The following is a 27,970-nucleotide window of genomic DNA, read 5'->3' on the forward strand; positions in this document are numbered from 1 at the left end:
CATTAAATATTAATAACATTAAAACTGAATACTTGAAATCGTTTTATGATTATTGGTTTGAATATATATTTTTACGTATTATTAAATTTTAATGCTCTTTGTTATAATAGGATATGTTCATTACGCTTTAGTTCATTTACCTATAATAAATACTTCAATAGCTTTTAATTTATTTTATTTTCCTCCAGAATATTTTATTTCTTTTTTAAAAATAATAGATTTATGATTAAAGTTTGTAATATTTTTGACTATTAAAATATCATATGTTCGTAGGTTATTCGAAAAGCCAGTTTTTTTAACAGTTTATGAACATAAGAAAAGTTATACCAGTTTTTGATTGTAAAGATTTTAAGACATAAATATTAAAAAATCCAGTGTGTCCTCGAACATTAACATAAGCAATAACATTCTTTCATTTTGACAAATATCAGGCATTTGTTCATAGTTTTTTTTGTTTTTATAAAAAAAAACTGGTTATTTCGCTTTGATTTCGCTGAAATAAATAGTCACTGTTTTGTAAAAGTTCTATATTTAATATATTACGTGATACGTCAAGAATGTTTATTGACTGTTTTTGTGTTATTTTATTTGGTATTGAGAAACAGACAATGAAATTTTCTTCACCGATATTTTCAAATCTTATTTAAAAGATCTTTTGTATAATTGATTCCATTTTGTTAAAATGTGCATATCGTGATTAATAATTTTAAATAAAAGTTTATTTATATTCTTCTATATTGATATTTGATATTCATTCTTGTTTGAAAGTTTTTATTCGGTTGAAAGATGCTTTATTTATGCTAAACTTAAAATTTTGATGTAATATAGTTTCTTTTCAAGATTTTTTTTTTTTTTTTTTTAAACTGGAAACTTGAAAAATTACCTAACATAGCAGAAATTTATATGTACGTTAATTAAATACTGCCCATTTTCAATTATCAACTAGCTGCCTAATCAGATATTTGTGACACTTCAGTTTTTTCACCTTAATATATGCGAATGAATATATTATATATTTAATGAATACCATCATAAATACGTGATGGTATTCATTATCATTTTATGAAATTGCTAAACCATATTGTGGCACTCACTGGTGGTTATATTATGAAACAAAAATTACTTTTATTTTCCAAATAAGCAGTATTTTTACGAATAAAGAAAGATATATGATATAAAATTTTGGATAAATGTTTCAAAATGCATATAACGAATACATAACTTGTATTTCGCTTTTCATTTCAATCTGATATATTTCCTTGAAAATTAGTATTGTAGCACCTCTTTTTCCCCTTGAGCAGACAGCGCCCCTTGTGGCGTTTTGAAGAAGACAACCAGTTGAACGGCAGACCTGCACCCTGAGGTCGACTTTTTCCCCATGCGCAACCTTTGCGCTAACGCCGAATGCTTTTGGCTGGAAACCGTGGAATCCCTCCACCATACTGTTCTTTAACCTAATTTTCTATGTGTGTCTGTAGTAATAAGTGTTTGTGAATTTTGTAGTGTAGTTGTGTTTGTGAAGATTAAAAATAGTGTATTTAAAACTGGGCAGTGCCTTAGAAAAACCACAACACATCACTAAAATATCAAATTAAAATGATAAAACGCACTGAAGGATTAAGATCTTTAATCGGAAGCCCCTTTCGGATGTTGACTATTGTTAATCTATTAATTTTGAACATTTTCCAGCAGTATAATTCATATGTGTTTCACTATTAAGTTTGTCATTCGATATAATTTCTATTATTTTAAGTTGTTGGTGCCACAGTGGTCTGGTGATAAGAATTTGATTTCAGAACGGGTGGGTTTCAGGTTCGAAACCCCATTCCATCAAAGAACCATCGTGGAAGTGCGTCCAGTGCACGATAAATCCATTGGGGTCAAACGCTCTCCCGGTGGTGCGGTATGGAAGTTTGGAGAAGGGAGTTCCAGCTCAGGTGTCGTTCTCGTCATCTGACCTCGAGTTCAAAATTGCAACATCCTTTTCAAAATAGTCTTAGTATTGCCTTAAAATGGGACGCTAATATAACTAAACTATCTTGTCATGTGAGATTTATTGATTTTCTGTTGAAAGAACAATATGGAAGGTGAATTTTCCAAATGTATAAGTCTCTTCTTTTCAAATGGAAATTCTGTTTTTGAATTCTTGCTACAAATTTCCATCTTTTTAAGTTGTTGTTACTTTTATTTTCATTATATGCTTTCATGACGCATCCACAGTAGATATATATTATCCATACTTAATAGAATTTTTGTATCGCTAAGAAATTCCAGTCGTAAGGTCTCATTTATGACCAATAGTCACAATATGGGCCCAGAATTGGAGCACTGTGGGCAGCCTATTATATATTTATGAAGGTCTTATCTGCATAGATAAGTTTAAATCTTTAATTTTTCGTCCTTTTTTCCAATCTTTTGCGCTTATTTCCAGAATCGTTTCGCAAACTAGTGATCTATTTAGCAGCTGTCATCATTTTTGGCATTACATAAATGATTATTACAATCGATTTCAATTTAAGAGATTAATAAATAGTCTTCGATGTTAAACAAGCTTCTGTAGCGAATACTGCAAAATTAAATTTAGATATGTACTTATTGAATAATAATTTTTGTACGATTCTTCTGGTTTTCTTCACATTTTCCTTTAAATTTGAAAAAAAAAAAAAAAAAAAAAGACTGTGTCAAAAACTATTACAAATGATAATAGATTTTGAAAAATATTTTACAATTAATTAAAGGATTTAAAGTTGATAATCTCTGAGGCTGTTTATTTTACTTATTGAAAGTGAGTTCATATTAAAAAAATTATTTATTGATGTTTACTTAATCAGAGGCGGCGGCAGAGATTTGCCGACGGGTAGGCAAGACAAAGCAGACAGGGGGGCAATCACAATATCTCTAATTAGGCTTCAAAATAACTCATAATAATTAATTTTACATTTAATTAAAGAAAATCAAGTATTCTTTAGCTTCTTTTCTATTCAAATGTTGATCCTTTCTTTCATTGTTAAAACTTTATAAAGGTATTTGTAAAAAACTGTTTTTAGTTTCTTTTACTGACCAAAAGATTGTCAATATTTGAGTATTTCTTTATAGGACTTGAGATTTAATTTCTCTGAGATCTAATTTTAGAAAAAATATTGTTATTATGCATTCTAGACTGTAGTATACATATAGAAACACAGATTGCGCCAGAATGGCGTGCCATGCTAAGTGAACAAATGCATGCTCTTACTATTTTATATCAGAAGGTAAAATAAATGCTGAAACAAAAAGTTTTATAAAAGAAACTATTTTAGAAATCCAGAATAATAAAAAATATTTGATGATTTCGCTGAAAGCCAATTTGTCAGCGTAGCACCCTGCCTAAAATATTTGTTAAGTAGCTGCAACAACGAGCAGGAATTCAGACGTCTTACGAATCCGAAGAGAATAAGTGCGCGCGCTCTACAAAAATGTATTATAATTTGGATACGAACAATATAGAATGCGGGAAAGATACAATGATGTTGTTTCTTAATTAGGCCGGAGAAAATATTTTGTAAATATATGCAAAAATTTACTATTTTATGTAAGATATGAACTGCTTAAACATTATATCCCCATGCATTTATTTAGGCTTTAATATATATTTAGGCTATGCAATATAGATTTAGGCTTTAAACACCAGCGCATTTTATTAAGAAACGATTAGATCTTGAATATGAATTCCTCTATCTTCATTTTTAGGCATGCGTTCTTATGGTTAATGACTCTATTAATTCGAAGTTATTGCAAGCTAATATTTCTCCCGAAAAGTGAGTTTTATCACCTCAGTTGCACTGAGAATTTTACTTAAACCTCTTCGTAAACAATGACGTGTGTGATTCACGTATCGAATAACTAAATTTTTAATTTTAATTCTGCAATTAAGTGAAAGTTTTAAGTAATTTAAAATGCAAAAATTACTTGAAAACTCATTAAATGAAATGCCTTTATATTATTTTAGGAATTAAAATAATAGTAATGGTCCAATATTATTGTCCTACCACTCTATCGATTATTTTACCAAATATAGTCAAAATGTTTTAACCGTTACTTGGCTATTTCTACTGTTTACAATATATTAACTTTAAGATAGTTTTTAAGCAATCATATTCGATAATGCGCAGCTCTCTATAATCACCCTGTAATGGCGAACGCTTTTGCCGACGAAACCCTCAATCTCTCGCCGACAGGGGAGGCAAGAGGCTGCCTACGGAGGGGGGGATTGCCCCCTTCTTCCACCCCCTCTGTACTTAATATTTTTGAATAAAAAGAATAAATTTATTTTAAATATCAAAAAAGATATTTTGAATGAAAAAGTAATATATATATATATATATATAAATAAATAAATCTCGTGTAACGGTGTTTGTGTTCGTACTCCTCCGAAACGGCTTGACCGATTTTTATGAAATTTTTTATGTGTATTTGGTAGGTATGAGAATAGGTCGTAAAGTATAATATAATGAAGTATATAACGCTAGGTAATTAGGGTGTCCCTATCCCACCATTCCACGTTCAATGAACGCTGATGAGAGCAACGCTTGCTTGAAAGCATCGCCACTGTGGCGTAATGTTGAAAAAGTCCAGCTAAAAATAAACATATGCGTCCAAATGCTATCTACTGACACATTCTCGGATCAATCGTTAGATATCGGCGATGGAAAAGTTGCTGTCCAGAAAAATACTGGATGCATAAAATTGCCCACTATCGTTGATTCGCAAAATGCTCTTACTGACCGCATTTTTCCCGATGTATACACACAATACATAAATTAAGAGTGGCTGGCAGAAAGAGCCATTTTGGAAGCGAAAAATATGGACGTCGACGATTTAAACTTCAAGATACAGCAGTCATTGCCAGGTGACTTGGTATCATACAGTTTGCGAGCTAACGAAGCTGTAAATTATCCAACAGAGTTTTTAAACTCACTGGATTTGCCAGTCATGTCACCACACCTTCTACGACTGAAAGTTGGATCTCCGGTTATTTTACTTCGGAATTTGAACCCACCACGGCTGTGCAATGGCACGCGATTGGTCATTAAAAAATTGATGAAAAACGTTATCGAAGCCAGCAATTTGAATGGCAAATTTCGAGCCGAAAATGTTTTGCTGCCACGAATTCCAATGATTCTCACAGACGTGCCAATTGAATTCAAACGCGTTCAATTTCCTAATATATATATATATATATATATATATATATATATATATATATATATATATATATATATATATATATATATATATATATATATATATAATTTTTGGTACAATATAGAAATGATATTTATATATTTGTTTCAGTTGCAGGCTGAAACATGGAAGAGGAAACAAGTGATGGGTTAAATCCAGTGAATGCAGATGATGCTACATGGATTTTAACAGCATCGTTCGTCATCTTTACAATGCAGACTGGTACAGTAGAGAATTAAATAATAGCTACTTGTTTAATAAGATCATGTACTAATTGTTCCGGAAATTTTTTTTTCTTACAGGTTTCGGTCTTTTGGAATCAGGAGCTGTATCAAAAAAGAATGAAGTAAACATTCTAATGAAGAATGCTGTTGACGTTATTCTGGGTGGACTGTCTTACTGGATGTTTGGCTACGGTCTTCAGTATGGTCAAGGTCCTGGCACATCAGCCTTTTGTGGAGTCGGGTCGTTTCTAGTCGACACCACCGAGGAAGATAGTGGAGTATTTGCCACGTTCATTTTCCAATTGTCTTTTGCCACCACCGCTACAACAATCGTCTCTGGGGCAATGGCGGAACGAGCGAATTTTAATGCCTACATCATCTTCTCGTTTGTGAACACTATCACATACTGCATTCCAGCGGGGTGGATGTGGGGGCAGCACGGATTTTTGAAGAAGATGGGAGCTATCGACTTTGCTGGCTCTTGTGCAGTTCATCTGACAGGTGGTTCTTCAGCGCTCGTTGCAGCGATAATGCTCAAGCCTCGGTTGCATCGATATGACGAAGGAACAGATTCTTTGGCGATGGGAGATCCTGGAAATGCCATAATGGGATTATTCACTTTGTGGTATGAACAGTAACTCTAATCCTTATTTAACATGTTGAATGCAATGTGATTTCACATTATCTGCCCGTCTAGCCAAAATGAATTTCTCATTATGCGTTAAATATTTTAGAATATGAATTTCTCCACAAGCGTTGAATATAGTACATTATTAGAACAAACAAATTTATTTGTGTAATCATTCCTAATGCATTAATTTTATTGAGGTCACGGGTGACCCCCGTGACGGTGAAATGCAGTCATTTTTTATGTGTGTATGTTGTATATTGCAAAATATTTTCACGCCATTTTAATAACGCTGATGAAAATTTTAAAAACATTGAAAGTTTGCTCGAATTATGAGTTTTTTGTAACTTTGGCTTCGCCAATTACTAGTTATCCCCAAGGCGTTCAACGTATTAAGAATATTGTCTGAGTTACGGAGTGAAAATTAAGGCAAAGTGGCTGCAACTTGTTGAATTGAGGGAAAAGCTAAAAGTGTAAACAACAAGTTTATTGATAAAACCTTTAAAATTCACTTATAAAAATCAAGAATGCTCTAGGAGCCTGGCGATGCAGAGTGCCGTGAAAATGTTAGTGCGAGCTTTTTATAATGGAAAATGGTGGTGTTGCGACAAGCTTAAAAAATACGCTGAAACAATAAAACAGACAACCACCGTGCCACGGCGCCACACGGTGGTTTAATGATATCTCTCTGTTATGACGTGGCAACTGCGAATGTGGCTGTAGAGTTTTTTAAAAGTTGGCCAATTTATTTGTTATTAATTTACTTTAAAATTATTTGTTAAATTACCATTTCATTTCAAAGCCACTTGTTACTTGAAAAAGACTAATATTTTAATTAGTGCTTAGATGAAAAAAATGTAACCAACTTTGTTCTGTATGCTTTTGAAAAATATTCACCATCAAACTTGCTTTCCTAATTGAAACTGTTATGACACTATTAAAATGTTAATGACTTTACTAAGATAAAAATTTATTTCCACCCATTCGGATGGGAATAGAATTCTTAGAATTTTTCATAATTTTGGAATAATTCTAGAAGCATTTACAAATATAGATGTTTCGTTGTTTTTGAAAGTTTCATTTAGTAGCGTCTCAAAGCATTGGCATAAAGGGAATAAGTACATCGTGTTTTAGAAGGGAGGGAATACTACCAAATTTAAATATATTTGCTTTTATTTCATTTAAATTAATAAACATGATGAGATGAAGGCAGAAATAAGTATTGTATCCTAAGATTCCTTAATTCCCGCTGAGTATTGACAAAAAAAAAGCCCTGAAAAATCCATTAGAATTAAACAGAACAATTAAAAGCTGCAGTATTATTTGGAAAGGAAATTCCGTGTTTTGTATCAGGCACTATACAAGTGTCAAAAGTTTAGTATACTATCATAATAGAAACTAAACAATAATTAGCCATATGAAATTTGAAAATCTTGAATGGCCAGAAGAGATTAATTGAATATACGAGTAGCACGATAAACACTCTTTTCCTTCAGAAAAAATCTGCAAGTGACATTTTATTCTCTTCCAGAGTTTGGAACTCTTTCCTAAATGGTATTAGTAACTTTATTACTAACCTTACTATTTGCAATTGTAAACCTATCCATCTTTGCTATCTAAAGAATAAAAAGTTTTATTCAAAATCATTTTTAAAATTAAGATATTGGCTGAACACATCTACCGTGCAAGGTAGTTCTGTGAAAAAAAATTACATGCTTAGTTAGAAATAGCTATTTTAAACAAGAATTTATATTCTAAAGCCAAAATGTTTTCTTTTTCTGCATTAAGTATTTTCTCATCGACTTCAAAATATTTTAATTACTTTATACGTCGTAACAGCTATTACATTTTGTTTAAAATTAGGCATCTTAAAGACCGTTTATTATTTTGTTGTAATATTTATTTGAATATTATGAGTGTTTGTATTTTTAAAAGAAACTTTTTGTTCCTTTGATATTCTGAGAGAATTATTTCGTTCCATAAACAAAACAAGTAATATATAAAAAAAATTATTTTAAGTCTATTCCTACTTAGGTCAACAAAATTTTTTTTATTTAAGTTACTTTTTATTAAATAATTACAATTAATATAAATATGTATATACATATGACAAAATTACAATATTAAATGGCAAAATAAAGCTTGGCGACATGACGACGGATGTGACGACTTTGGCGACCAAATAGAAATGACTGGACAAATTTTATTAATTAATTAATATTTGAAAAAAAACTGTATTAACATCAAGTGTCATCCACTGCAAGTTAAAAAAATGTATTTGAATCTGAGTGAATGAATAAAAAGTATTTTATTAACGACTGAAAATTTGAACAAGATATATATATATATATATATATATATATATATATATATATATATATATATATATATATATATAGTGTGAGTGTAAACTAATAGTAGGAATTGAAAAATTAAAAAAAAATGTTTTAGTTATTAGTTTGGAAAATTAACTATTAAACTGATTAGTCAAAACTAAAAAAAAAAAAAAAAAAAAAGATTTTAAATGCACCTTACTAGTCGAATTTACAATTATTATAGGTGGGGATGGCTGGTATTCAACACTGGAAGTAGCTTTGGAATAACTGGAAATAAATGGCAGTATTCTGGCAGGTAAGCTACGTTGGAAGCTTTTTCTTACTTCTAAGTTTATTATTTTTTTTATTTGATTTCAAATAGCTTTTTTTAGAAGAAGGACATAAGACCAGTGGGAGTGATCAACTCGCAACTTTTTCATATATTCTGTAACAAAAGATGTTATCTCGCATAGCATTGACACTGAACAGTTAATCAATCTTAGGTGGGAATTTAGCATTTTCACTGAATCTGTCGCATCACTCTTGGCGAGTGTTTTGGTGATTAATCCATGGCATGCGGTTAAAAATATGAGAAAAATGAATTTGTTTTAGACATGTTTTAAACCAAAATTTGATATAGAACTACACTTGGAACAACAAAATCACACTCCGAATGTGATGTATTTAAGTCACTCCTTTTTTGAGTCATCGCGTTGACATCCTTCTGAAAGTACAGACCGACAGACGGTCACTCCCACATTGGATTTGGTTCAAAATTTGATAAGTTCATACAACATAGATGTTAAATCTGTATACTGAATTTTTATCCATGTACCTCTTTGTTTTGTAATTATCGAGTTAACTTATATTCGAACAACCAGACAGATAGATTTCCTCTGAACGGATTTTCGCGAAATTTTGATAGAAATCTACACATTTGGTGTACAAACCATATACTAAATTTCACCTCTCTATCCCAAAACTTTTTTTTGAGTTATTTTTACCACTAAAGATGGACATTTTCCAAAAATGCATTTTTCGAACTGGGGGAGGTCTAAAATGTAGAAATTCGTCAAAATATCGATTTTGATTTTTTTTTTCTTTCATGATTACTGTACTTTCTTAGCACTTCGTATATGAGAAAATTAAAAAAAGAGTATATAATACTTTTTCAAATGAATAATTGTTGCATTTTTTGAACGAAAGGAAATCTGCTCGTCAATTGAAAAATAAAAACTGTTAATATTTACAGTTTACTGTTAATATTTATATTACTGTTTATATATATATAACATGCAGTTTTCTAACAAATTACACGAAATTTTTTACAATATGTGACAGTAACAAAATAGCATATTAAAATTCAAAGTTAACACTTTTAATATTCGTGGAAACAAGAGTATTTGTAACAAATAATTTTTAACTGCTCTTAAGCTCTTACGCAAAACATATATTTCTTTTCTCATATTTCAACGGTTTATACATATTGCATATAAAATACTTTTAATAATCAGAAATGTATGAACATTACAACAAGCTGTTACTTTCTAAGAAAAACTAAATAGAACAAAAAAAAAAAAAGATTTCGCACAAATTAATATTTTTTAAACTTGTATTTCTGAAATTCTAATGGCGTATTAATAATGCGAATAATGTTATAAATTATATTGTTATATTATTTAATTTATTGCAATTTAAATTATGCGCTTTAGAGTTGAATTATGGGCTTTTATATAGAGATATTTCTTCTATTTTGATCCCTTAAACAGTTTAATATAACTATTCTGAGATTCTAGTTTAAAAATTAATTTGTGTTTAAAATTAATATTATTAATTGATGCAAAATCTCTCATAATTTATGCAAAGTCTCTCGTAGAAATTAATTGAAAATGAACTCGCTTTCTTTGAACTTGAATCCACTTTTTTTTCCCTCTCTCTTTTAAATGCACATGAAATAATTTATAAACAAAGAATTTTTAGGCTGTATTTCTACTACATCATTCATTTTGTTATGTTGTGCCACTTCTATTCTTTATTGCAAAAGCTTTATCATTTCTAAAATATCTTAATGAGGTGCTGAAGGCTAATTCTGTCAATAGCATGATCGTAATTATAAAATGAAAGTCGCTTGAAAGAAATCTGACAAAAATGTAATGACTTTTTTCTTTTTGATAATAATTAATGTTCTTATTTTGTAATAAAAAAAATTGTATTTTCAGAGCGGCTATCAATACAATAAATGCATCACTTGGTGGCGGAATGGCGGCACTCTTAATCACGTAAGGATGCTTTTGTTTTCTAGCAAGATAACCGTTTTGCTCATTTTAATTTTATACTATAGTGATGTGTTGTGGTTTTCTAAAGAACTGCCCGGTTTTGAATACAGCATTTTTAATCTTCACAAACACAGCTACACTATAAAATTCACAAACACTTATCTACTACATACACATAGAAAATTAGATTAAAGAAAACAGTATGGTGGAGGGATTCGGCCGTTTCCAGCCGAAAGCAAGGATTGCGCATAGGGAAAAAAGTCGACTTCAGGATGCAAGTCTCCCGTTTGTCTTCTGCAAAACGCCACAAGGGGGCACTCTCTGCTGAAGGGGAAAAAGACGAGTTGCAATACAATGATAAAGCAAAATTTGCTTATCACATATATATACATTTCATACACGTTGGACAAATCATATATTTCCATCCAGAGCAGCACATTTGTAATTTTCTATCATTTCACATGAATGAAAAGCTGATTTTAAAAGCCCAAGTCGGAAATGATGTTATTAAACTAATAAGATGTCGATATTTTTAAAAATGCCATCAATGTTGATAGCATTTTTGAAAATTTGTAATTAATTGCAATGCTCTGAAATCACATAAATATTTGAAAAAGTGTTTTTGTTGCTTATCCTCAAAACATCTCACATTTGTCAGATCAGCTCCAGGAGGTTGTTGACTTACTGGAACTGAACTGTTAAAGAACTGTTATAGTACTATCAAGAACCTTTTCATTTCTAATATTTCCTCTAATAATAAAGAAAAATGTGTGTGTGGTTCTTGGCGCATATATCCCAAACATGGAACATATGTTCGGTGGGCGTATGCATCTCGGAGCGATTTTTTTTAATTATTATTTATTAGAAAGTGTGAAATTTATTCGCTATAATTTCCAGAAATATTACTTTAGAAATATAATTTTTGCACTTTTTTTAAAAAAAAAAAAACCGTCATTGAGATGATGCCAATTTAATTGCTGTGAATTTTTGTCTAGATTCAATTAACTTTCAAAATATTTTAAGCTTATTTTTAGCTGTATTTTCATTTTTAAAAATGAAATCAGAATAATTTTCTTTGTTGCTACTCACATTTCATCCTTCCTTTTTCATCGATTACTGATGATCAAGCTGAGAAGATTTTGCGTATTTTCCCATATTTTTTTATTTGTTTCTGAACGAATGAAGATAAACTGTATTGTTTAAAAAATATGTTCATTATTTACACAATGGTTTTCTAATTTTAAAAAAGTAAAATATTTTATGAAATATTAATTATAGCATTAAAAAGCTGAAAAACGATGTATTTCGAAATACTACTTGCTAGATAGATATAGTGCAAGTATATTTCAATAACATGAAACGAAAATAAAATGGAAGCACATATGAAGTTTGTGATAATTACTTGGCAACACAAAACGTCCAATTTCTTGGAGATGGTGCATGTAATTCTTTTTTAGATTTCTGTTTCCATTCTTCAGGGTCCATCACTTTCAGTGTCTGAGTAGAAGGAACTGAATCCTTTTGTGTAGAAGTTCGAATAATCTGGAAAAAGGGGGAAACATTGCATGACCATGCAGCTATTGGTTTATTAAGAAACCATTGTTATGAATGTGCAGTGTTGCCAAACCAGAATTCCAACTTTACTCATTAAAAGTAAAAATGATTACTAAAGTCAATACTCTGTCCTCTTTAGTGAACTACTCTTTTTTTTTTTTTTTTGCCTTTATAAATGCTTGTTTCCAGGATATCCAAATTGTTCTTTCCACTTCTTCTCTTTATTATTTATTTCATATATGAAAACATTCAAATGCAGTAATTCTCTAGGTTAAAATAGCATGTGCATTAATTTAGAAACATATCGTGTTATTTATTTACATGAAACTGGGTAAAATTTCCGTTCTGATGAAATATATGCATCTCTTACAGTTACTTAAAGAACCGTATATATGGAGTAAGTGACACTGTCAATGGAATTTTAGGTGCATTAGTTGGAGTCACTGGTACGTTTTATAAAATTTATTTGTTTCTTTATGTATGTGTTTGAGATTGTCTATGGTACCCTACCGATCAAATGAAATTTTTCCAAAGTGTATCAAAAAGTGTCAGTGCGTTTGCTTTTGAAAACATTCCACAATAAAATAAAAAAAATTACCATATAGCATGAAAGTTTACTTATTTTTAGCAATTTCATCCAGTTTAATTCTGCCTCTAGCATATTTCTAATTTTCCATTCCTTTATAAATAGTGCAGATGAAAATGTTGCACGAATCTGATAAATATTTTGAATTTCAGTTCTGTATATTTTCTTAATTGCAGTTTTTTTTATTATTATTATTAAAACAAGATAATGCTCACTAATCTCAACTCGAGACTTTATTCAATTAATTAAACTTTATATCTATTTTTATCCACAAGACAAAAGGATTCGAATCTCTAAGATTTAGAGAAATACAAAAATTATAAGAACATTCTAGAACAAACAAGAAATAACAGAAAGTAAATCAATATCAAAACAGTTTTTAGGCAACTAGTCTGCAGTCAGATACGAACTTGCGAACTGTCGCTTTCACTTCATAGCATTCTACCACTGAGTCATTGAGTCTGCGCGAAGTTAGATAAAATTTCGATACAATATTATATTTTGATAATTTTTAGACTTGTATATAATATTTTAAACCGCTTTCTGCTGTCGATTAACTATTCTTTGATAATATCACCTGATATTTTTGCAGCCGGATCGGCTTTCTTGAGACCGTGGGAATCTATAGTGGTTGGTGCTGTGTGCGCAATAGTTGTCAACGAAGCCACTCCCTTCCTCGATAAAATGAACGTGGACGATCCAGTGGGAGCCGTCGCTGTCCATGGAGTGGGAGGAATCTTGGGCATGACAGCTGTGGGCCTCTTCGTCGAAGCAGATCCTTTGCTGAATATGACTGGAGGATTGAATGGATTGTTTAAAGGAGGAGGATTCTATTTCTTGTTTGTGCAGTTGTTTGCATGTGTATGCACAGCAACATGGAGTATGTCAACGACATTTATACTGCTAAAAGTAAGGACATTTAGAGATGTTATATGAGTCATTTTCTGCTTATTAGTATCATTCAAAAATCTATTTAATTTAGTATTATGCCGGGTTTAAAGTTAGAACCAGTATAAGATAGCCCGTAGGCAGTCCATGCGAAGAAAACGCATGCGTTTGTAGAATTTGGCGTTTTTTTTTTTTTTTGGCGTGAAAAAATTTCAAACAGTGACAGACACAATACAGATGGAAATTTAACATTGTGTACGTAATAATCATTGTTCCTTCTCGGATTCGTAAGGACAGTAGTTATTAATTCAAAAAGGAGGTGAGTTATATTAATATCCCATTTTAAAGCAACACTAGGGCTATTTTGGGACAGACCTTGTAATTTTGAGCCATGGTCAAATGATGAGGACGGCATCTGAGAAGGCACCCCTTCTTCAAACTTCCACACCACACCAACAGAAGGGCGTTTGGCCCCGAGGGATTTAACATGCACCAAGCCCGCTTATTCTTCGATGGAATCAGGTCTCGAACTTGAAGTCCTCCATTTCTGACACCATGACCTTACCAACTGGTTACCGCAGTCATAAAAAAGGGGTTGGATGAAAGATGAAAGGAGGAGATATATACATTTTGCATTACGGCAAACTCAGATTAACTCAGAACAGAGAGGAGTAATAACTGCTCGTACTTCTGATTACCACCTCTTTGCGAAGCACAATCGTTCAAAAAATGCTAGTCTAGTCTCGCGATCTGGCAACAAACATTACCCTATATGACTTCCTATTGTTTTTTGCAAGATTATGAAAGCCATTTATAATGGGTGCATTTTTAAATAATTATATTATTTATTATTATATTTATTTTATTTCATATTATTATTTTATTTATTCTGCACATCAATTTTATTTCCAGTGCTTGTGAAATTTCAATTTTTTTTAACGATTTTCCGTGGAAATAACAATGTTGCTGCGAGCTCTTTGCAATTATTTACATTAAATCTTCTTTTCAGACTATCAATTACATCACTCCTATTCGCCTGTCAGAAGCTCAAGAGCTTTTGGGTGCCGACTACAACGAACATGGCATCCGGCACAATGGGTACGACTACAATGGCATGATCGATCATCTGAGAAGACAAGGCTACAAACTCCATTCATGCCAATCGTTTACACCTCCACGAAGCGAATGGGATGACTATTTAATGGATAAATACCTCAAAAGTCTGAGAGAACAACTGCAGCAGCAGCCTCAAAACGGCCACAGACTTGTCTGGACTGAAACATCCGAAGGAAGAAGTTTTCAAAATCGCATGAGAAAAAAGCTAAAACTTTGTATTGAAAATTGTTCAATTTCTTAAGTCTCCTTGAAGGTGTACTGATTTATTTGTGGAATTGATGCAAAATAATAACTAGACAAATTCCTTTGAATGAAGATGTAATGAAAATAATTTTTGTTATGGTTAAAAAGCAAACTTTAATGTAAAAAAATTATCCGAACATAATTTAAACATAATTGAAAACATATAAAATCGTTCTTTTCGAAATATCCTGCAATAGACCTTAGTTTGGTATCATTTGTATCCAGGTATCATCGAAATAAGTAGGACACTTTAACAGATATCTGCAAAATAGGCTCATCATTGTTATTTTGTAATGTAGATTAAGGTTATTTGAATCCAGAAAGATATTTTTTTTATTCTTTATAAATGATAGCCTTAAGAATTTTAATTTTATAATAATCAGAAATTTATCAAGAATGGACACAATTTTGTTATAACAATATTTTTTTTTTTTTTTTTTTTTTTTACATTGAATTCGAAAATACGTCCATTTTTACAGTGCTTACTGAAATATTTGAGCACTGTTTGAGATATTTTCTCAAATATTTCTCAAACTAACATATTTAATTTTAGTACTTATGATAAATGAACCAAATATGGGTCCAAATGATTCCTGAGTCGAGCTTACTTTGATTCAAGCTCCATTTTTGATAGTATAAACAACTGAAGAGACAATGTACTCGAATAGAATCAATAACAAACCCGTTTTAATTATAATATTTGTTTTTTTTTATATTGAATATGAAAATACATCAAATTTTATGAGGCTTGATGAAATATTTTAGCACTGCTTTATTTATCCCCCCCCCCCCGCTAAGTAATTTTAAAGTGTGTTAATAATGTATTTTACAGTTATATTCTTTAATCGGAACTTATTGATCTAATTGAATAAATTTTATAATCAAAATTCTTAACAAAAATAAAAGATTAATTTTCTTTTTTACTGTCATCGTACGTTGTGCGAAATACTTTTCTTCCTGGCAATTTCTAAGTCTTTTATGTTTATGTTCAAAGAGCACTGCTACGTTTTACAGCATAGTATTGTTTTTTGTCGTGTGACTATTTTACGTCAAATTTTTGCACAGTAGCTTCTGAGGGTAAAGACTTCTGAGCATCCGAGGGCAGAAGTTTGATTTCTAGCTCAAGTGAAGATAGCACACACACACTCGCTTGCTTGTACAACCCCTTTTTACAGGGGGGGGGGGGGCTCATTTACGCACCTCACAGAGAGAACATAAGGAAGATCCGAACTAGACACGAACCCAGAATGTCTAGATCACAGGGAAGACTCTCAAACCCTAGGCCAGGACGCCGGCCATAGTGCTGTTGCTCTCACTAAACCCGTTGTTGCATCTATCTTACATTATTGAAATTAATTAAACTTGTAATTAGCGCAAAATTAGCGCGTATTGTTCTTCCATGTATTATTACGAGACGATTTTCCTCAATATTACAAGAGAAAGTCTGGGAAATGTTTTTCCCCCCAGACTCGCAAATAAATAGTCATGAATAATGGGTAAACCTTTAAATAAAAAAGAAACAATGGCAAAAAAGAGGTAATATTAGTTTCTTTTAAATAAAGTTTAATATTATCGTTTTTTTGAGGCAAAAAAAAGAGGGTTACTTGGAACTATTTTTTCGACTCGGTCCAAGTAATCCCATTTTTGCCTTAACAGCACATTATTCGTTACTAATAAATTTTGATGTGTGAAATGGTTTTTACGTTTTGCTGAAGCTATTATTTTATTATGAATTCTGCACGAAATGTAAGATTTTAATTCCAATATGGGAACTCTAAACCACTACTTGATCCGCCCTGGGCATATGGAAAATTTCGAATGATCGGAAACCATGACAGGATTGGCAAGAACTAAGGTGGAGCCCTCGCCCTCACTAACCTTGGTACAACCTTTTCGTAGTAGGCACGTCTCTTGGCTTTCTGACTTCACGCCATTTTTGCAACCACCAATGCGACGGAAACCAACTCATCCCTATGTCAGAGGTGAGGATCGATGCGAAGGTGAAATATGGGATAGTAGAAATTCGTATATTTATCACAAAATAGCAGAACGTCAACGAAAAATAGATAAGATAGAAATGCAATTTGGCGTAAGGCTTTTATCTGGCATAGAAATGGGTAATTGTTACACATCTTTAAGTTAGCAAACTCAGATTGCTTTTAAATTGTTTTGTGTTTTTTCTCCATTTTTTAAAGGAGGGGGGAGGGTTCCAAGCAAATGTGTTATTTTACGATATATAAAATGTCTAGTACAATTATTGTATGGCTACAGTGGCTTGGGAGTTGAATCTCGGCTTCAGAACCGGAGAGTTTCTGGTTGAAGACCAGATTCCACCTGAGAGCTGTCGTGTAAGAGGGTATGGTACACGCTAAATCTATCGGAGCCAAACGTCTTCCCACTGGAGTGGTATGGAAGTTTCGAGAAGGGAATGTCAACTCAGGTATCATCCTCGTCATCCGATAGCGGATCAAAATTACGAGATCCGTTCCAAAATAGCCTTAGTGTTGTTTTAAAACGGAATGTTAATATAACTAAACTAAGTCCACAAATAAGGTGTTAAAAATTGTCGTTTAACTTTTACTTTTATTATAAATTGCTAAACACATAACATGCCATTTTCACAGGAAAGCTGAAAAAGAAAGGGAAAAAAAAAAAGTCAATATCAGGATAAAAAGGTGATTAGAGAGGATACTTACTGAGAAGAAATGAAGCGAGCCGTGAATGGTGATATTATAAGCGTTTTTCTCTAGAGACAACTGTATTTTATTTGTTCCTTTACATAAAATTTTCTTGATTTTGTTTTGAAGCCAAATACAAATAAAATTCATTTTTTTTAAAAAAATGCTTTTTATATGCATCTTATTTTGAATGATATTATTATGTATATTTACAATTATCTATTTCCACGAACACGTAAAAGGAAAATATCGATTTCAAAACTTATATTTTACTTGATTTATTTCATGTTTCCAAACAGTGAATTTGGTGATTGATTTTTTTTTCACTCAAATTTCAGTGCAAAAATTATATGCTTAAGAACTTGTAAGTGCTCGATAGTAATTAATTTTATAAAATTAATTAATATTTAATCCATTAATAAAATTATCTTATGAGTTGCGCCATTTAGTGAGTGTGTGTCAGAAAAAAATGGTTCTATAATAAATGAATCCTTTGCACTCGGGTGTCTCGTCTCAAACACAATTCATGACGGTTCATCATTTTGACGTTTTATTTATATATTAATTTTAATTTTGATGGTTGCAAATTCCTACAGAGTGGTAAAAAGATGCAGTTAAATTTTTCGTGGAAATTCAAACTTAAAACGATTGTGTGTGTGTATATATATATTCTGAATGCAATGGTTTGAATAATAGATAATGATGGTTAGATGGTCTAATTATTTCATTTCATTTCAAAAGAGGCTGCTTTTCACAAGCTTTTTTAAAACTAAAAACGAAATAAAAATTAAGACCGAAATCAATAACGCATTTATGGTTAGGTGTCGCCTTCTACAGGAAAAAATTATAATTTTATATTATCGTTTCACAAAATGGTACACAACATTTTCTTAACTTAGAATGAATGTTCATTAAAAATAAATAACTATTTTGTGAACGTGCGCAAGAAACATTATAGAACTTGTTTGCCATTTTTAGTTGGTTATTCACCCAAAGCAGAATCATTATATACTTCAAAATAAAATTTATTCCGTTTATTTAAGTTTGGCGCAGCATGGCCAACATCATGGCTTTTGTGCCAATAAAATCAAATCCGTTTATTTAAAAGCGTAGAATTGTTTGTTCATCAAAACACCTTATAAAATAAAGGACAAAATGTATGCTCGGAGCAAGTCAAATTTTATGTATTGAGATATTTACTACTAGCTTTGCGAGGTTAACGAAAGTTAGACGCATTTTCGTAAGAACTGCGAATTTGTCGCCACCTATGTGAAACGTAAGATGTTTTATTCCATAAAGGATTTTATTTCTTACACAATAAAATATTTTTTAATACAGCAAGGTAAATGTACATTTCAAAGTTATTTGAATCACATTAACATTCTAATATTTTTAATAAATTGATAAAAGTATATTGTGTCGTTTATATTTTTTTTTGTTATTTAGCATTTTCGATTCAAATTGCTAAAAAATACAAATTTTAATTTCCTTGTAAAATATTATTTATTACAAAAATAAAGCGTATATTTTGACCATATGATCAGTCTTTGCCTCTGGATTAAGGACTAGTTTCTGACATTATACTCTAAAATAATTATAATGATAAAATGAATCTTACTTAAAGTTGAAAAATAATTCATGGGGAGGTGATTCAATTACGCAAAAGTGTACCGTGTAATTATCATAAAACTTTCAAATATTACTCGAAATTTTATTAATACATACAGTATAGCATAGGGCTGCCATACATTCAATTTGCTTTATGAGTCAAGTCTGAAAGTTATATGCAACTTTGGTAGGAATGGCATATAAGTCGCCATCTATGTTGAGAAATTGAAATTTTTTTTAATTCCCTGCACATTTAAAAGTTTTCGGAATAAGGAAAATGAATTTGTATCATTCCTTGAGTAGAATTTACATGCCAACATCATGATGCGCCCTCTTGCTACGAACACTAGAATTTTTTTTCTTTTAAGTAAAATTTTTGCGGAAACATCTTTATGCATTTTCTGAAGCTTGTAATGCTAGAGAAGCTGCCTAATTCTGAGATAAATTATTAACTATTTAAATATATATATATAAATCGGCAATCTCAAAACCTATGTCACATGCACGTTTAATTTGAAAGTTGGCAACTTAAACGAATTTTAATTCTAAAATTACTTAGTTACCATATTAATTACGGAAAACTAACTATAATACCATTACAAGATAATGCAGACTTCAATATAAGAGTGAGAAAGTAATTAATAGGTCCCCTATTAAGTTGAACTATAACAAGTATAAACACAATTCTTCACTGTTATACCAATATTCAAAATCGCTAAATGTGAATTTAAGAATCTATAACCTCCTCTAAAAAATGCCAACTGTAACTTTTCATCGTCACTTCGATATGTACATTAGTTTAATTCTGCTAACAAATATAAATGGACATATGAGAAGAGGATAATTTTTTCGTTAATCTTTCTAAAAGCGAACAATCCTTTCCTGAAATGGAAATCTTTTTTGGTAATTTTGTTAATTGAACAAATCTAGATGGCTTTCAAGATTGTTTATATTTGCCAATTGTAATTGTCCTCAATTTCGAACCAATCTGCGATAAATAGCAATGTCCTAAACCCCGATAAAAAGACAACTGAAGCCCGTAAGCACGCCATTTCGACTTTTCCTATTAAAAGTGTAACAATAGCAGAATCTTTTAACAAATAATCAGCTTAAATGTTATCAAATCTAACATCATTTTAAAATTGGATTGATATTTTTAATTAACTAAACTTCAAAAATAGCGATTTTAGGTTAAAACATTTCTTAATCTACTACAAATATTGAAATTCTTTTACATTTAAAGATTAGATTTTATATTTAGAATTAGTTTTTTTACTATTCGAAAGTTGTTTGTATCTAGCGACTTCACGAGAGGAAAGCTGCTAAGTGGTCAAATTTCTAGTGTCATTACTTTCATTTAGTTATAAACATCGAACCTTTGCTTAAAATATTATGTTTGTGCTTGATAGACGAGACTGTTCGTACCTTTCGTTTGGTACCTATGGCTACCAAATTTAGCACATATATACTTTGGAGATTGATAAAGTATACTTCGGATATTTAAAATTTTAATTAAAAATTAAACCAAATTATAGCTACCGAAAATATTACAGCACAAAAATTTTTTATACCATCTCACAATTAAAACAAAAATGATTTTTTTTAACTATCTAATTTAATGATCGTCTAAATTATTCCCTAATTTGGGCAATTACTTAAAATAATTTTTTTGTTTTTGCTCAATTTTTAACAAGGTTTTGCCTCGAAATTCCAATCATCACCATTGCATTATCACCTGTTATTACACGTCATTTTTTTCCATTGTGGAAGACTAAGGAATGTGTAGTTTCATTACAGTTACCATATCGCAAAATTAATAATACAGATAAGTTTATATTAAGTTACGACAGTCTTTCTATTAGGAAGATTCATATATAAAATAAACAGAACTTAGATAATTAAAATTACAATCCTTTGATTTCACACAATTATGCGGAACCAAGCACACGAAGTTATATCTAAGCGATTTATCCAAAATCGAATATAACCAATATTCCAGACCAACCAGCTAGTCACCCGAGTCAACTAGTAACAAATAAAAACTTAAGCAATTTTATAACATTCTATTAAAAAATACCATTAATATATTGAGTAAATTTAATAATGCGCAGTTAAACCGGCCAAAAGATGAACTTTGTAAGTTGTTGGGGCCAAAGCCGCAAAATAAATAAATCCCATAAAAAACAAGTGCCTTGTAAGGAAAATGTTAGATTTATAATTCTATGTTTACCGAGCAGGAAAAATAGCACAGCTTTATATAAATAGGTTGATGATAATTTCTTGGGTTTTACAGAATTATTTGCAATTTATTTTAGTTATTATTAGATATTTTAATGCAACACTAGGGCTATTTTGGAATAACTACCGTATAAGACCGAGGCAGTTGTTTTAAAACAATTTAATTAATCAAAAATAAAATTATTCATTTAACTAATAAATCAGGTGACAGTCATAATATGATTATAATCAATATTAATTCATTGATTTAAATATGATTTCGTAAAACCGCAAGCATTTGCATTGAATTATTTCATGCTATGAATATTTGTTGTCACATTTCATTTTCCAATATTTACACGAATGGCTTACATTGTTTCTGCTCTACTTTATCGATGACAGATGCATCTTCAAATGTTACTGAAGATTAGACATTTCGCTTTTAACTTATACTAGATCACAGTAGCCATTTTATTTTAATAAAATTAAAAAAAACTTGCCAAAGAAATTAACAATCCCTTATTGCCATCTTAATTAATTAAGTATTCCTCAAATCATCTAGCAAAATGCAATAAAGATTTAGTTGTTTTAAGGCGCCGCTATCAACTTAGTGCAAGAACTTAACTTAGTGCAACAGTAAAGAAAATTGGTTGAAAATTTAGAGCCCTTGATATTGATATTTTGAGACTTTGGATGGATAGAGAACACAAATTTTAAAAATCGATGCTTATAAGCAATATTTTACAGCATAACGATTAATATATAAAATGTAGCTATATACGATGCAGGTAATTTATTGTTCATACAAAAAATTCCATATTAAATTTTAAAGAAAAGGAGAATTACCACACATTAACGAAACTGTAACGAAAAAAAAAACTGTTATTTGAATATTTCTCCTGCGGACTATTGCTTTATAATGTATTAATTACTAGTTGCCAAGATATTAAATGAAAAACTGGGAACCATTTAACGCGTAAGGGAGCGGATGACATACTTTTAAAGTAATCTTCTAGAATCGATATTGCCGTTACTTTCTTTATTGTTAAAACCGGTTGAAACTATATAAGTTCAGTGCACTCCCGAGTAAAGATTTTAATAACAAAACTAAGTCCACATTAATCATTTCTCTCGTCACATAACTTATTTCTAACTCAGACTGGCTTTAAATATATTGTTGAATTTTAAGGACTTCTACACTTGAATCCATAACATTAAAGGATTTAATAAACAGAAAAGAAACGCTGTTAACGAAACGAAAATTCAATTCTAACAAGAGGCAATTAAACTTGCGCTTCTCTACTTAAACTCTTAAATTTAATTAACAACAAAATTATTTTGGAAGCACAACTTAACCTATACAATATTACTGCGCGATTCAGACCAAGAGAAATCAATTATAATTTACATTTAAAATTCAGAATAAACATTATTCCTATCATGCTTTACCAGATAGAGAGATGCAAGTTATATTGAAGTTTCTTTCGGCGCAAAAGGAAAGAAAGCGTACGTTTCAGAAGCTTAGAAAGAGGATAATATGCAAGATAGAGAAGCGAGACAAATCCGAAGCACATACCATATCAAACTTCCTTACTCAGTTTAGAGCTTAATTTCATTCTGCTGGTTGTTGAACTTTAAATATCAATGTCTTAAATCTAGCATTTAATTTTTTAAAATAAAAAATGAAATTGATATTAAATTATGTGATTAGAAAGGCAGTTAAGAGTATGTTGCTAATTTTTTGAAATGTGGAAGGGGATTTATATTGACCAAGCTGATAATACCTAGAATATACGAACTAAAAGTAAGACTGAAAATACAGAGGTGTAAAGAATTACATATTTGAATGAATACGTTGTAAAATAAGCGCCCGTTTTAAACTGCATATCAATTTAAACTATAATAGATCAATTAAATCACGTTTGACTTCATAAACATGATGTTACGATTTATATTAAGATTATTTACGATTATTATTATACGATTTATATTAAGATTATTACGAATTGTATTGGGCTATTTACATTAAGGTTAAAAAATGATTATAGTCAGCTTGTTAATTAAGAAAAATTACGCTGGTATATATAAATTTAAAAAATTAACAAAAGGGAATTTTATATAAAAAAAATTGTTTGAAAATTATCTTTGGCAAGCTTTGGAAGAGAAGATAGATAGACGGAGAAACTTTTTATACTAAAATGTGTGATAAATAATTTTGGATAAAATTCCGGGGGGGGGGGGTGTTTGGAAATAAATGGAGACAAACAACAACGCGCACTTACTGACCACACAGCAGTCGCATGCCAGCTCATAAAACGGCGTCTGAATGCGAGAGATGTGAGGTCATGAGAGCCTTTTGCCGGCTAAATGCCTCCTTTTTCTTTTGTAGGAGGATGATGAAATATTTCTTTCTTGCATAAGTTACAGAAAATTAGGACAAGATAATTTTAGATAAATGTACAAAACAGCAAGCTTTTTTTAAAAGATTTGTAAAATTTGACAGGTGAGAAGGCTTTGTCAGCTGTAAGTCCAGCTTATTTAGTTCACGAAAATATGTATGCTAAAGTTCTTTTCATGTAAGTCGCATATCAAAGAGAACAGAAAGTCATGAAAGTTACATATCAGACGCAGAAAACTAATGGACAAAGAATCCCAAGAGCTTGTAAATGTTATTTATAATGTTTTGCCAATTTTCCCAAGATTAATAAAGGAAGCAGTTCATCCTCTTAAAATTTCAATGAAAGTCCTTGAATACTGCACAAATCAATCCACTTTATTGCAGGATGCAATTCTTTTGACAGATGCTTCGTCTTTTCGCAACCTCCACGATCATTGCAGTCGCTTCCATTCATTCTCCATGTAATCAGATGTTCGTCGGGGGATATGGGAAAAAAATAAGATGTTATTACTGTTATATATAAAAATAATCAAAATAATATACAAAAAACATAACTACTAAAAGAACAACAATAAATTCGATTGAGATAAAAGGTACTTAATTTTTTTCTGAACTGTTGAACACAAACGCAAGTTCCTACTGTCTTCGCTTGTTATAAAAGCAAAGTAACGTTTTTAATTATTTTTTTATGAAATCTCATTTCCTCATATTAAACGAGATTAGCCAAACGAATGAATGGCTTGTGGGTAAGGATCAAGCTTTGATTTTTTTAAAAAAATTTTGAAAAAATTTAGTTAATGAGACAAGATATAATCACTATAACTTTTGCGAACGAAAATTCCATGAGCGGTATTTTAACAGCAGGGGAACCTAAATGCAACGATTCGTAAGTCAAATATACCTGGAGCTAAAAACCAACAACCGTCAAAAGGGGTTAGCTCCTTTTGAAACAAAACACACGCTTTTACAAGACCGACCTCATATTTAAATTGAGAAAGTTTTAGTCAGAATAACTTCGTTTTAACCCAAATTTAAATGTTTTGTGTACAGTTGCACCTCTGGTGTCGATGTGACGCTCTTTACCACTTGTTACTTACTTGCAGAACGAAATTCATTACACAGGTGTTTTAAATATTATCGAATTCCTGGGTCAAAAAGGTTTCCTTTTAAAGCTAAATTTTTCTCACAACTGCGTGGACAACCTTTACACAAATAATCATACATAAGATTATAGCGCAATTTCATGCAATGGAATGCAATCATGGATTTTAGTAAAATAACAACATTGCAAATAGTTGAAAAATAAGTAATAATTACAAAAAAAAAAAGTAGTAATTATATAAAATAAACTTGTGAAAATTCTTTCAATTAGAAGCAAATTTTTCACCCTTAATGATAATGTTCTTGCTGCTTAAAAAGATCCTTCTCGGCGAACTGGAAGATTAAAGATTCTTTATCATTATTTATAAATTCCTCGCAATTCTTACGGAAAAACAATGAAATACTGCATAGGGAAGAATTCATAGTTAACAATTTCATTGATATAATACAGCCTTTATTACAAAACTAGCCGCCTTTGGCGATCAGCCGGTTCGCTAATCTTAATGTTCATTAAAATTTTAATAATTAAATATTTTATACAATTCCTACTTTTAAAATATTCCGATGAAGAAGCTTTTAAACTTTTAAAATTAAATTTAAATTTAAAACAAATTTTGATAGTCATATAATTCACTCATAATACTATAAAGGCCTTCAGTCATAACGTAATATGTATCTTTCTAATTTTCTCTTAGCTCCCGTAGAATTTATGCTTTAAAGTGAAAAGGATTAATCTGCAATTAATATAATAAGATTTTTTTTTACTGAAATAAAGCATTTTTTTATAATACGATTACTGAAAACAGTCACTGAGCGTTTAAACTTTATGGGCACTAAAGAATATCTTTTTTTCTTAATAATTCAACAAACAAAGAAAATAAACAGAATCGTTTAAAATAATCGGTCGAAAACGGGGTAAAAAAACTACTTAAAAAGCGTTGTACTTAAAACTATAAGCATATGCAAAAAATATATAACAATTCTAATTAAAAATTCAAAAAAGGGACCCCAAGAGCACATTCCCGACCTCCAAGGCATACATGTACCAATTTTGGTAACTGTAGGTCAAACGGTCTGGCCTGTAGAGCGCCAACACACACAATGAGCTTTATACAAGTATAAGTAATAAATACTAAAACATACAAAAAGATTTATTCCGGAATTAGCCTGTTAAATGTAATTAAGCTATATACAAATCGTTTCGCATTGAAATATTCCATCGTACACTGCTGACAGGTTCAACATATATTAAGCCGCTTTTGGTGACCAGTTTATTCGCCTATATTGACATTTGGAACTATTCAATAATTAAGATGAAATAAGTTTTTCAAAAAAACTCATTTTATATGACTGAAAATATGAATTCAAATAAATCAGTTTACCGCAAATTAAAGTAGACAGTATACTACAAAATAAAAGCGGAAATGAAAATCCCACTAAGGAATCAATGAGTGGCAAAGGCATGCGATTGCATGGTTTTGTAGAGTTGAATTGCATCTTAACATTTAAAATCATTACCAATCGAATGTTAATCGATTACTGTATTGAATTCAATTTAAATAAATTGTTATTAAAGTTGAGGGAGAAAATAGAATATGAAATAAAAAAACTGGAGAAATATTAAAATGAAATCTACGATCGCAAATTTCAAGTTATCATGTAAGAATCTTTTTTTAAGACATTATTTGTCTTAATTAATTTAAGTCATTAATCAGTTTAAACTGGTTTGAAACAATCACGAGACTTTACTATCGGTCTCTATCCCTCTCTCACTCTCTCTATTTTCATTTTCAATTTTTCTAGCTGGCAAACTAAGTTTGGAACTCGACCGATTTTGAGATGAAATAACAGCTATGATGTCATAGTTCTATGTCAACTTTTTAAAAACGCATCTGCTGTCAAAGAAGCACACGTAATAATAAGGCAATACTGGTAAAAGCAGGTCAACCTATTAAATACTCATCTGCTTTCAAAGAAGCATACGTAAATAAAGCGATACTGGTAAAAGGAGGTAAAAAAATATGCGATTAAAAGATGATCAAAATTGCCATTTATGCTTTATTCATTGCCTACGCGATTTCGAGCTATAAAACCTTCTAACCAAAACATTCTCACAAAATAATACTGTTATCGTTAAAAATATTTTTTTAATCTTAATCCATTTGGAAGATATTCATATCACTTTTGCTATTACCCATCTGACGAAAGTCAAGTCCATTTTGTGCTGTTTCGAAGCCTATTTCTTGATTTTTTTTATGTTATCTGAGAGAATGGATTCTAGTGAAACGACAAGCACGCTTTAAAAAAATTTCTAATATTTAGCAACTGCATTAATTACATTAGCGAAGTATTGAATTCACTGCAGCCATTAAAAATTCATTGACGCAGTCCGAAATTCATAAGGAGATTTGTTTAAATTTGACAATTGCCTTTCGACAATAAGTAATAAGAAAAGAGTTTTGCCCCACATACGTTAACGTTATATATAGAGATAGATTATTAAAAACCTTTGAAGTTTTTTAATAAAGTACTAAAAGATGATTTTATTAAAAATTATCAATTATAAGGGGAGAAATACTTGTTTTTCTTAGTACTGAAAATTAGATATATGTTGCTCTTTTTAATAACTCGATTAAAACTAATTTTTGGAAAAAAACAATTGCCTCTTCAGTTTTCTTTAACACACTTGTGTTAAGATTATAAAGTTTTTAAAATACAATACACCCTCAATAATACGACAGATACACTGCAATCAAGAAAGCCCATTTGAAAAAAAGGTTTAAATAAATAGAAATATTCTATATGCAATAAATATTATAAAATGTAATTCAAGATCTGAGCAGCAGCCAAACTGATATTCTTTTTAAAGTGAATCAATATACTAAAATCAGTTTCACGATAATGATTTTTTTTTG

The 27,970-nt window shown here is 30.6% G+C and overlaps 1 protein-coding gene across 1 annotated transcript; it reads left to right on the forward strand.

The window, feature by feature from the left end:
* Positions 1 to 5,348: 5,348 nt before the first annotated feature.
* Positions 5,349 to 15,051, forward strand: LOC129962432 (putative ammonium transporter 3). Its single transcript, XM_056076205.1, has 7 exons — positions 5,349 to 5,445; positions 5,526 to 6,072; positions 8,635 to 8,706; positions 10,610 to 10,669; positions 12,593 to 12,666; positions 13,399 to 13,715; positions 14,704 to 15,051. Exons 1-7 carry the CDS (start codon positions 5,349 to 5,351, stop codon positions 15,049 to 15,051), a joined length of 1,515 nt encoding a protein of 504 aa, XP_055932180.1.
* The last annotated feature ends 12,919 nt before the right edge of the window (positions 15,052 to 27,970 follow it).

The sequence above is a fragment of the Argiope bruennichi genome, chromosome 1 (genome assembly GCF_947563725.1).
Source record: "Argiope bruennichi chromosome 1, qqArgBrue1.1, whole genome shotgun sequence".
Lineage (NCBI taxonomy): Eukaryota > Metazoa > Arthropoda > Arachnida > Araneae > Araneidae > Argiope > Argiope bruennichi.

What these genes read in the sequence shown, in the direction of transcription:
- LOC129962432 (XM_056076205.1), top strand. Translation starts at nt 5,349, where the DNA reads ATGGAAGAGGAAACAAGTGATGGGTTAAATCCAGTGAATGCAGATGAT. An exon ending in ATGGGATTATTCACTTTGTG is followed by an intron (nt 6,073 to 8,634) that starts GTATGAACAGTA and finishes CAATTATTATAG; the next exon opens with GTGGGGATGGCTGGTATTCA. An exon ending in CGACATTTATACTGCTAAAA is followed by an intron (nt 13,716 to 14,703) that starts GTAAGGACATTT and finishes TCTTCTTTTCAG; the next exon opens with ACTATCAATTACATCACTCC.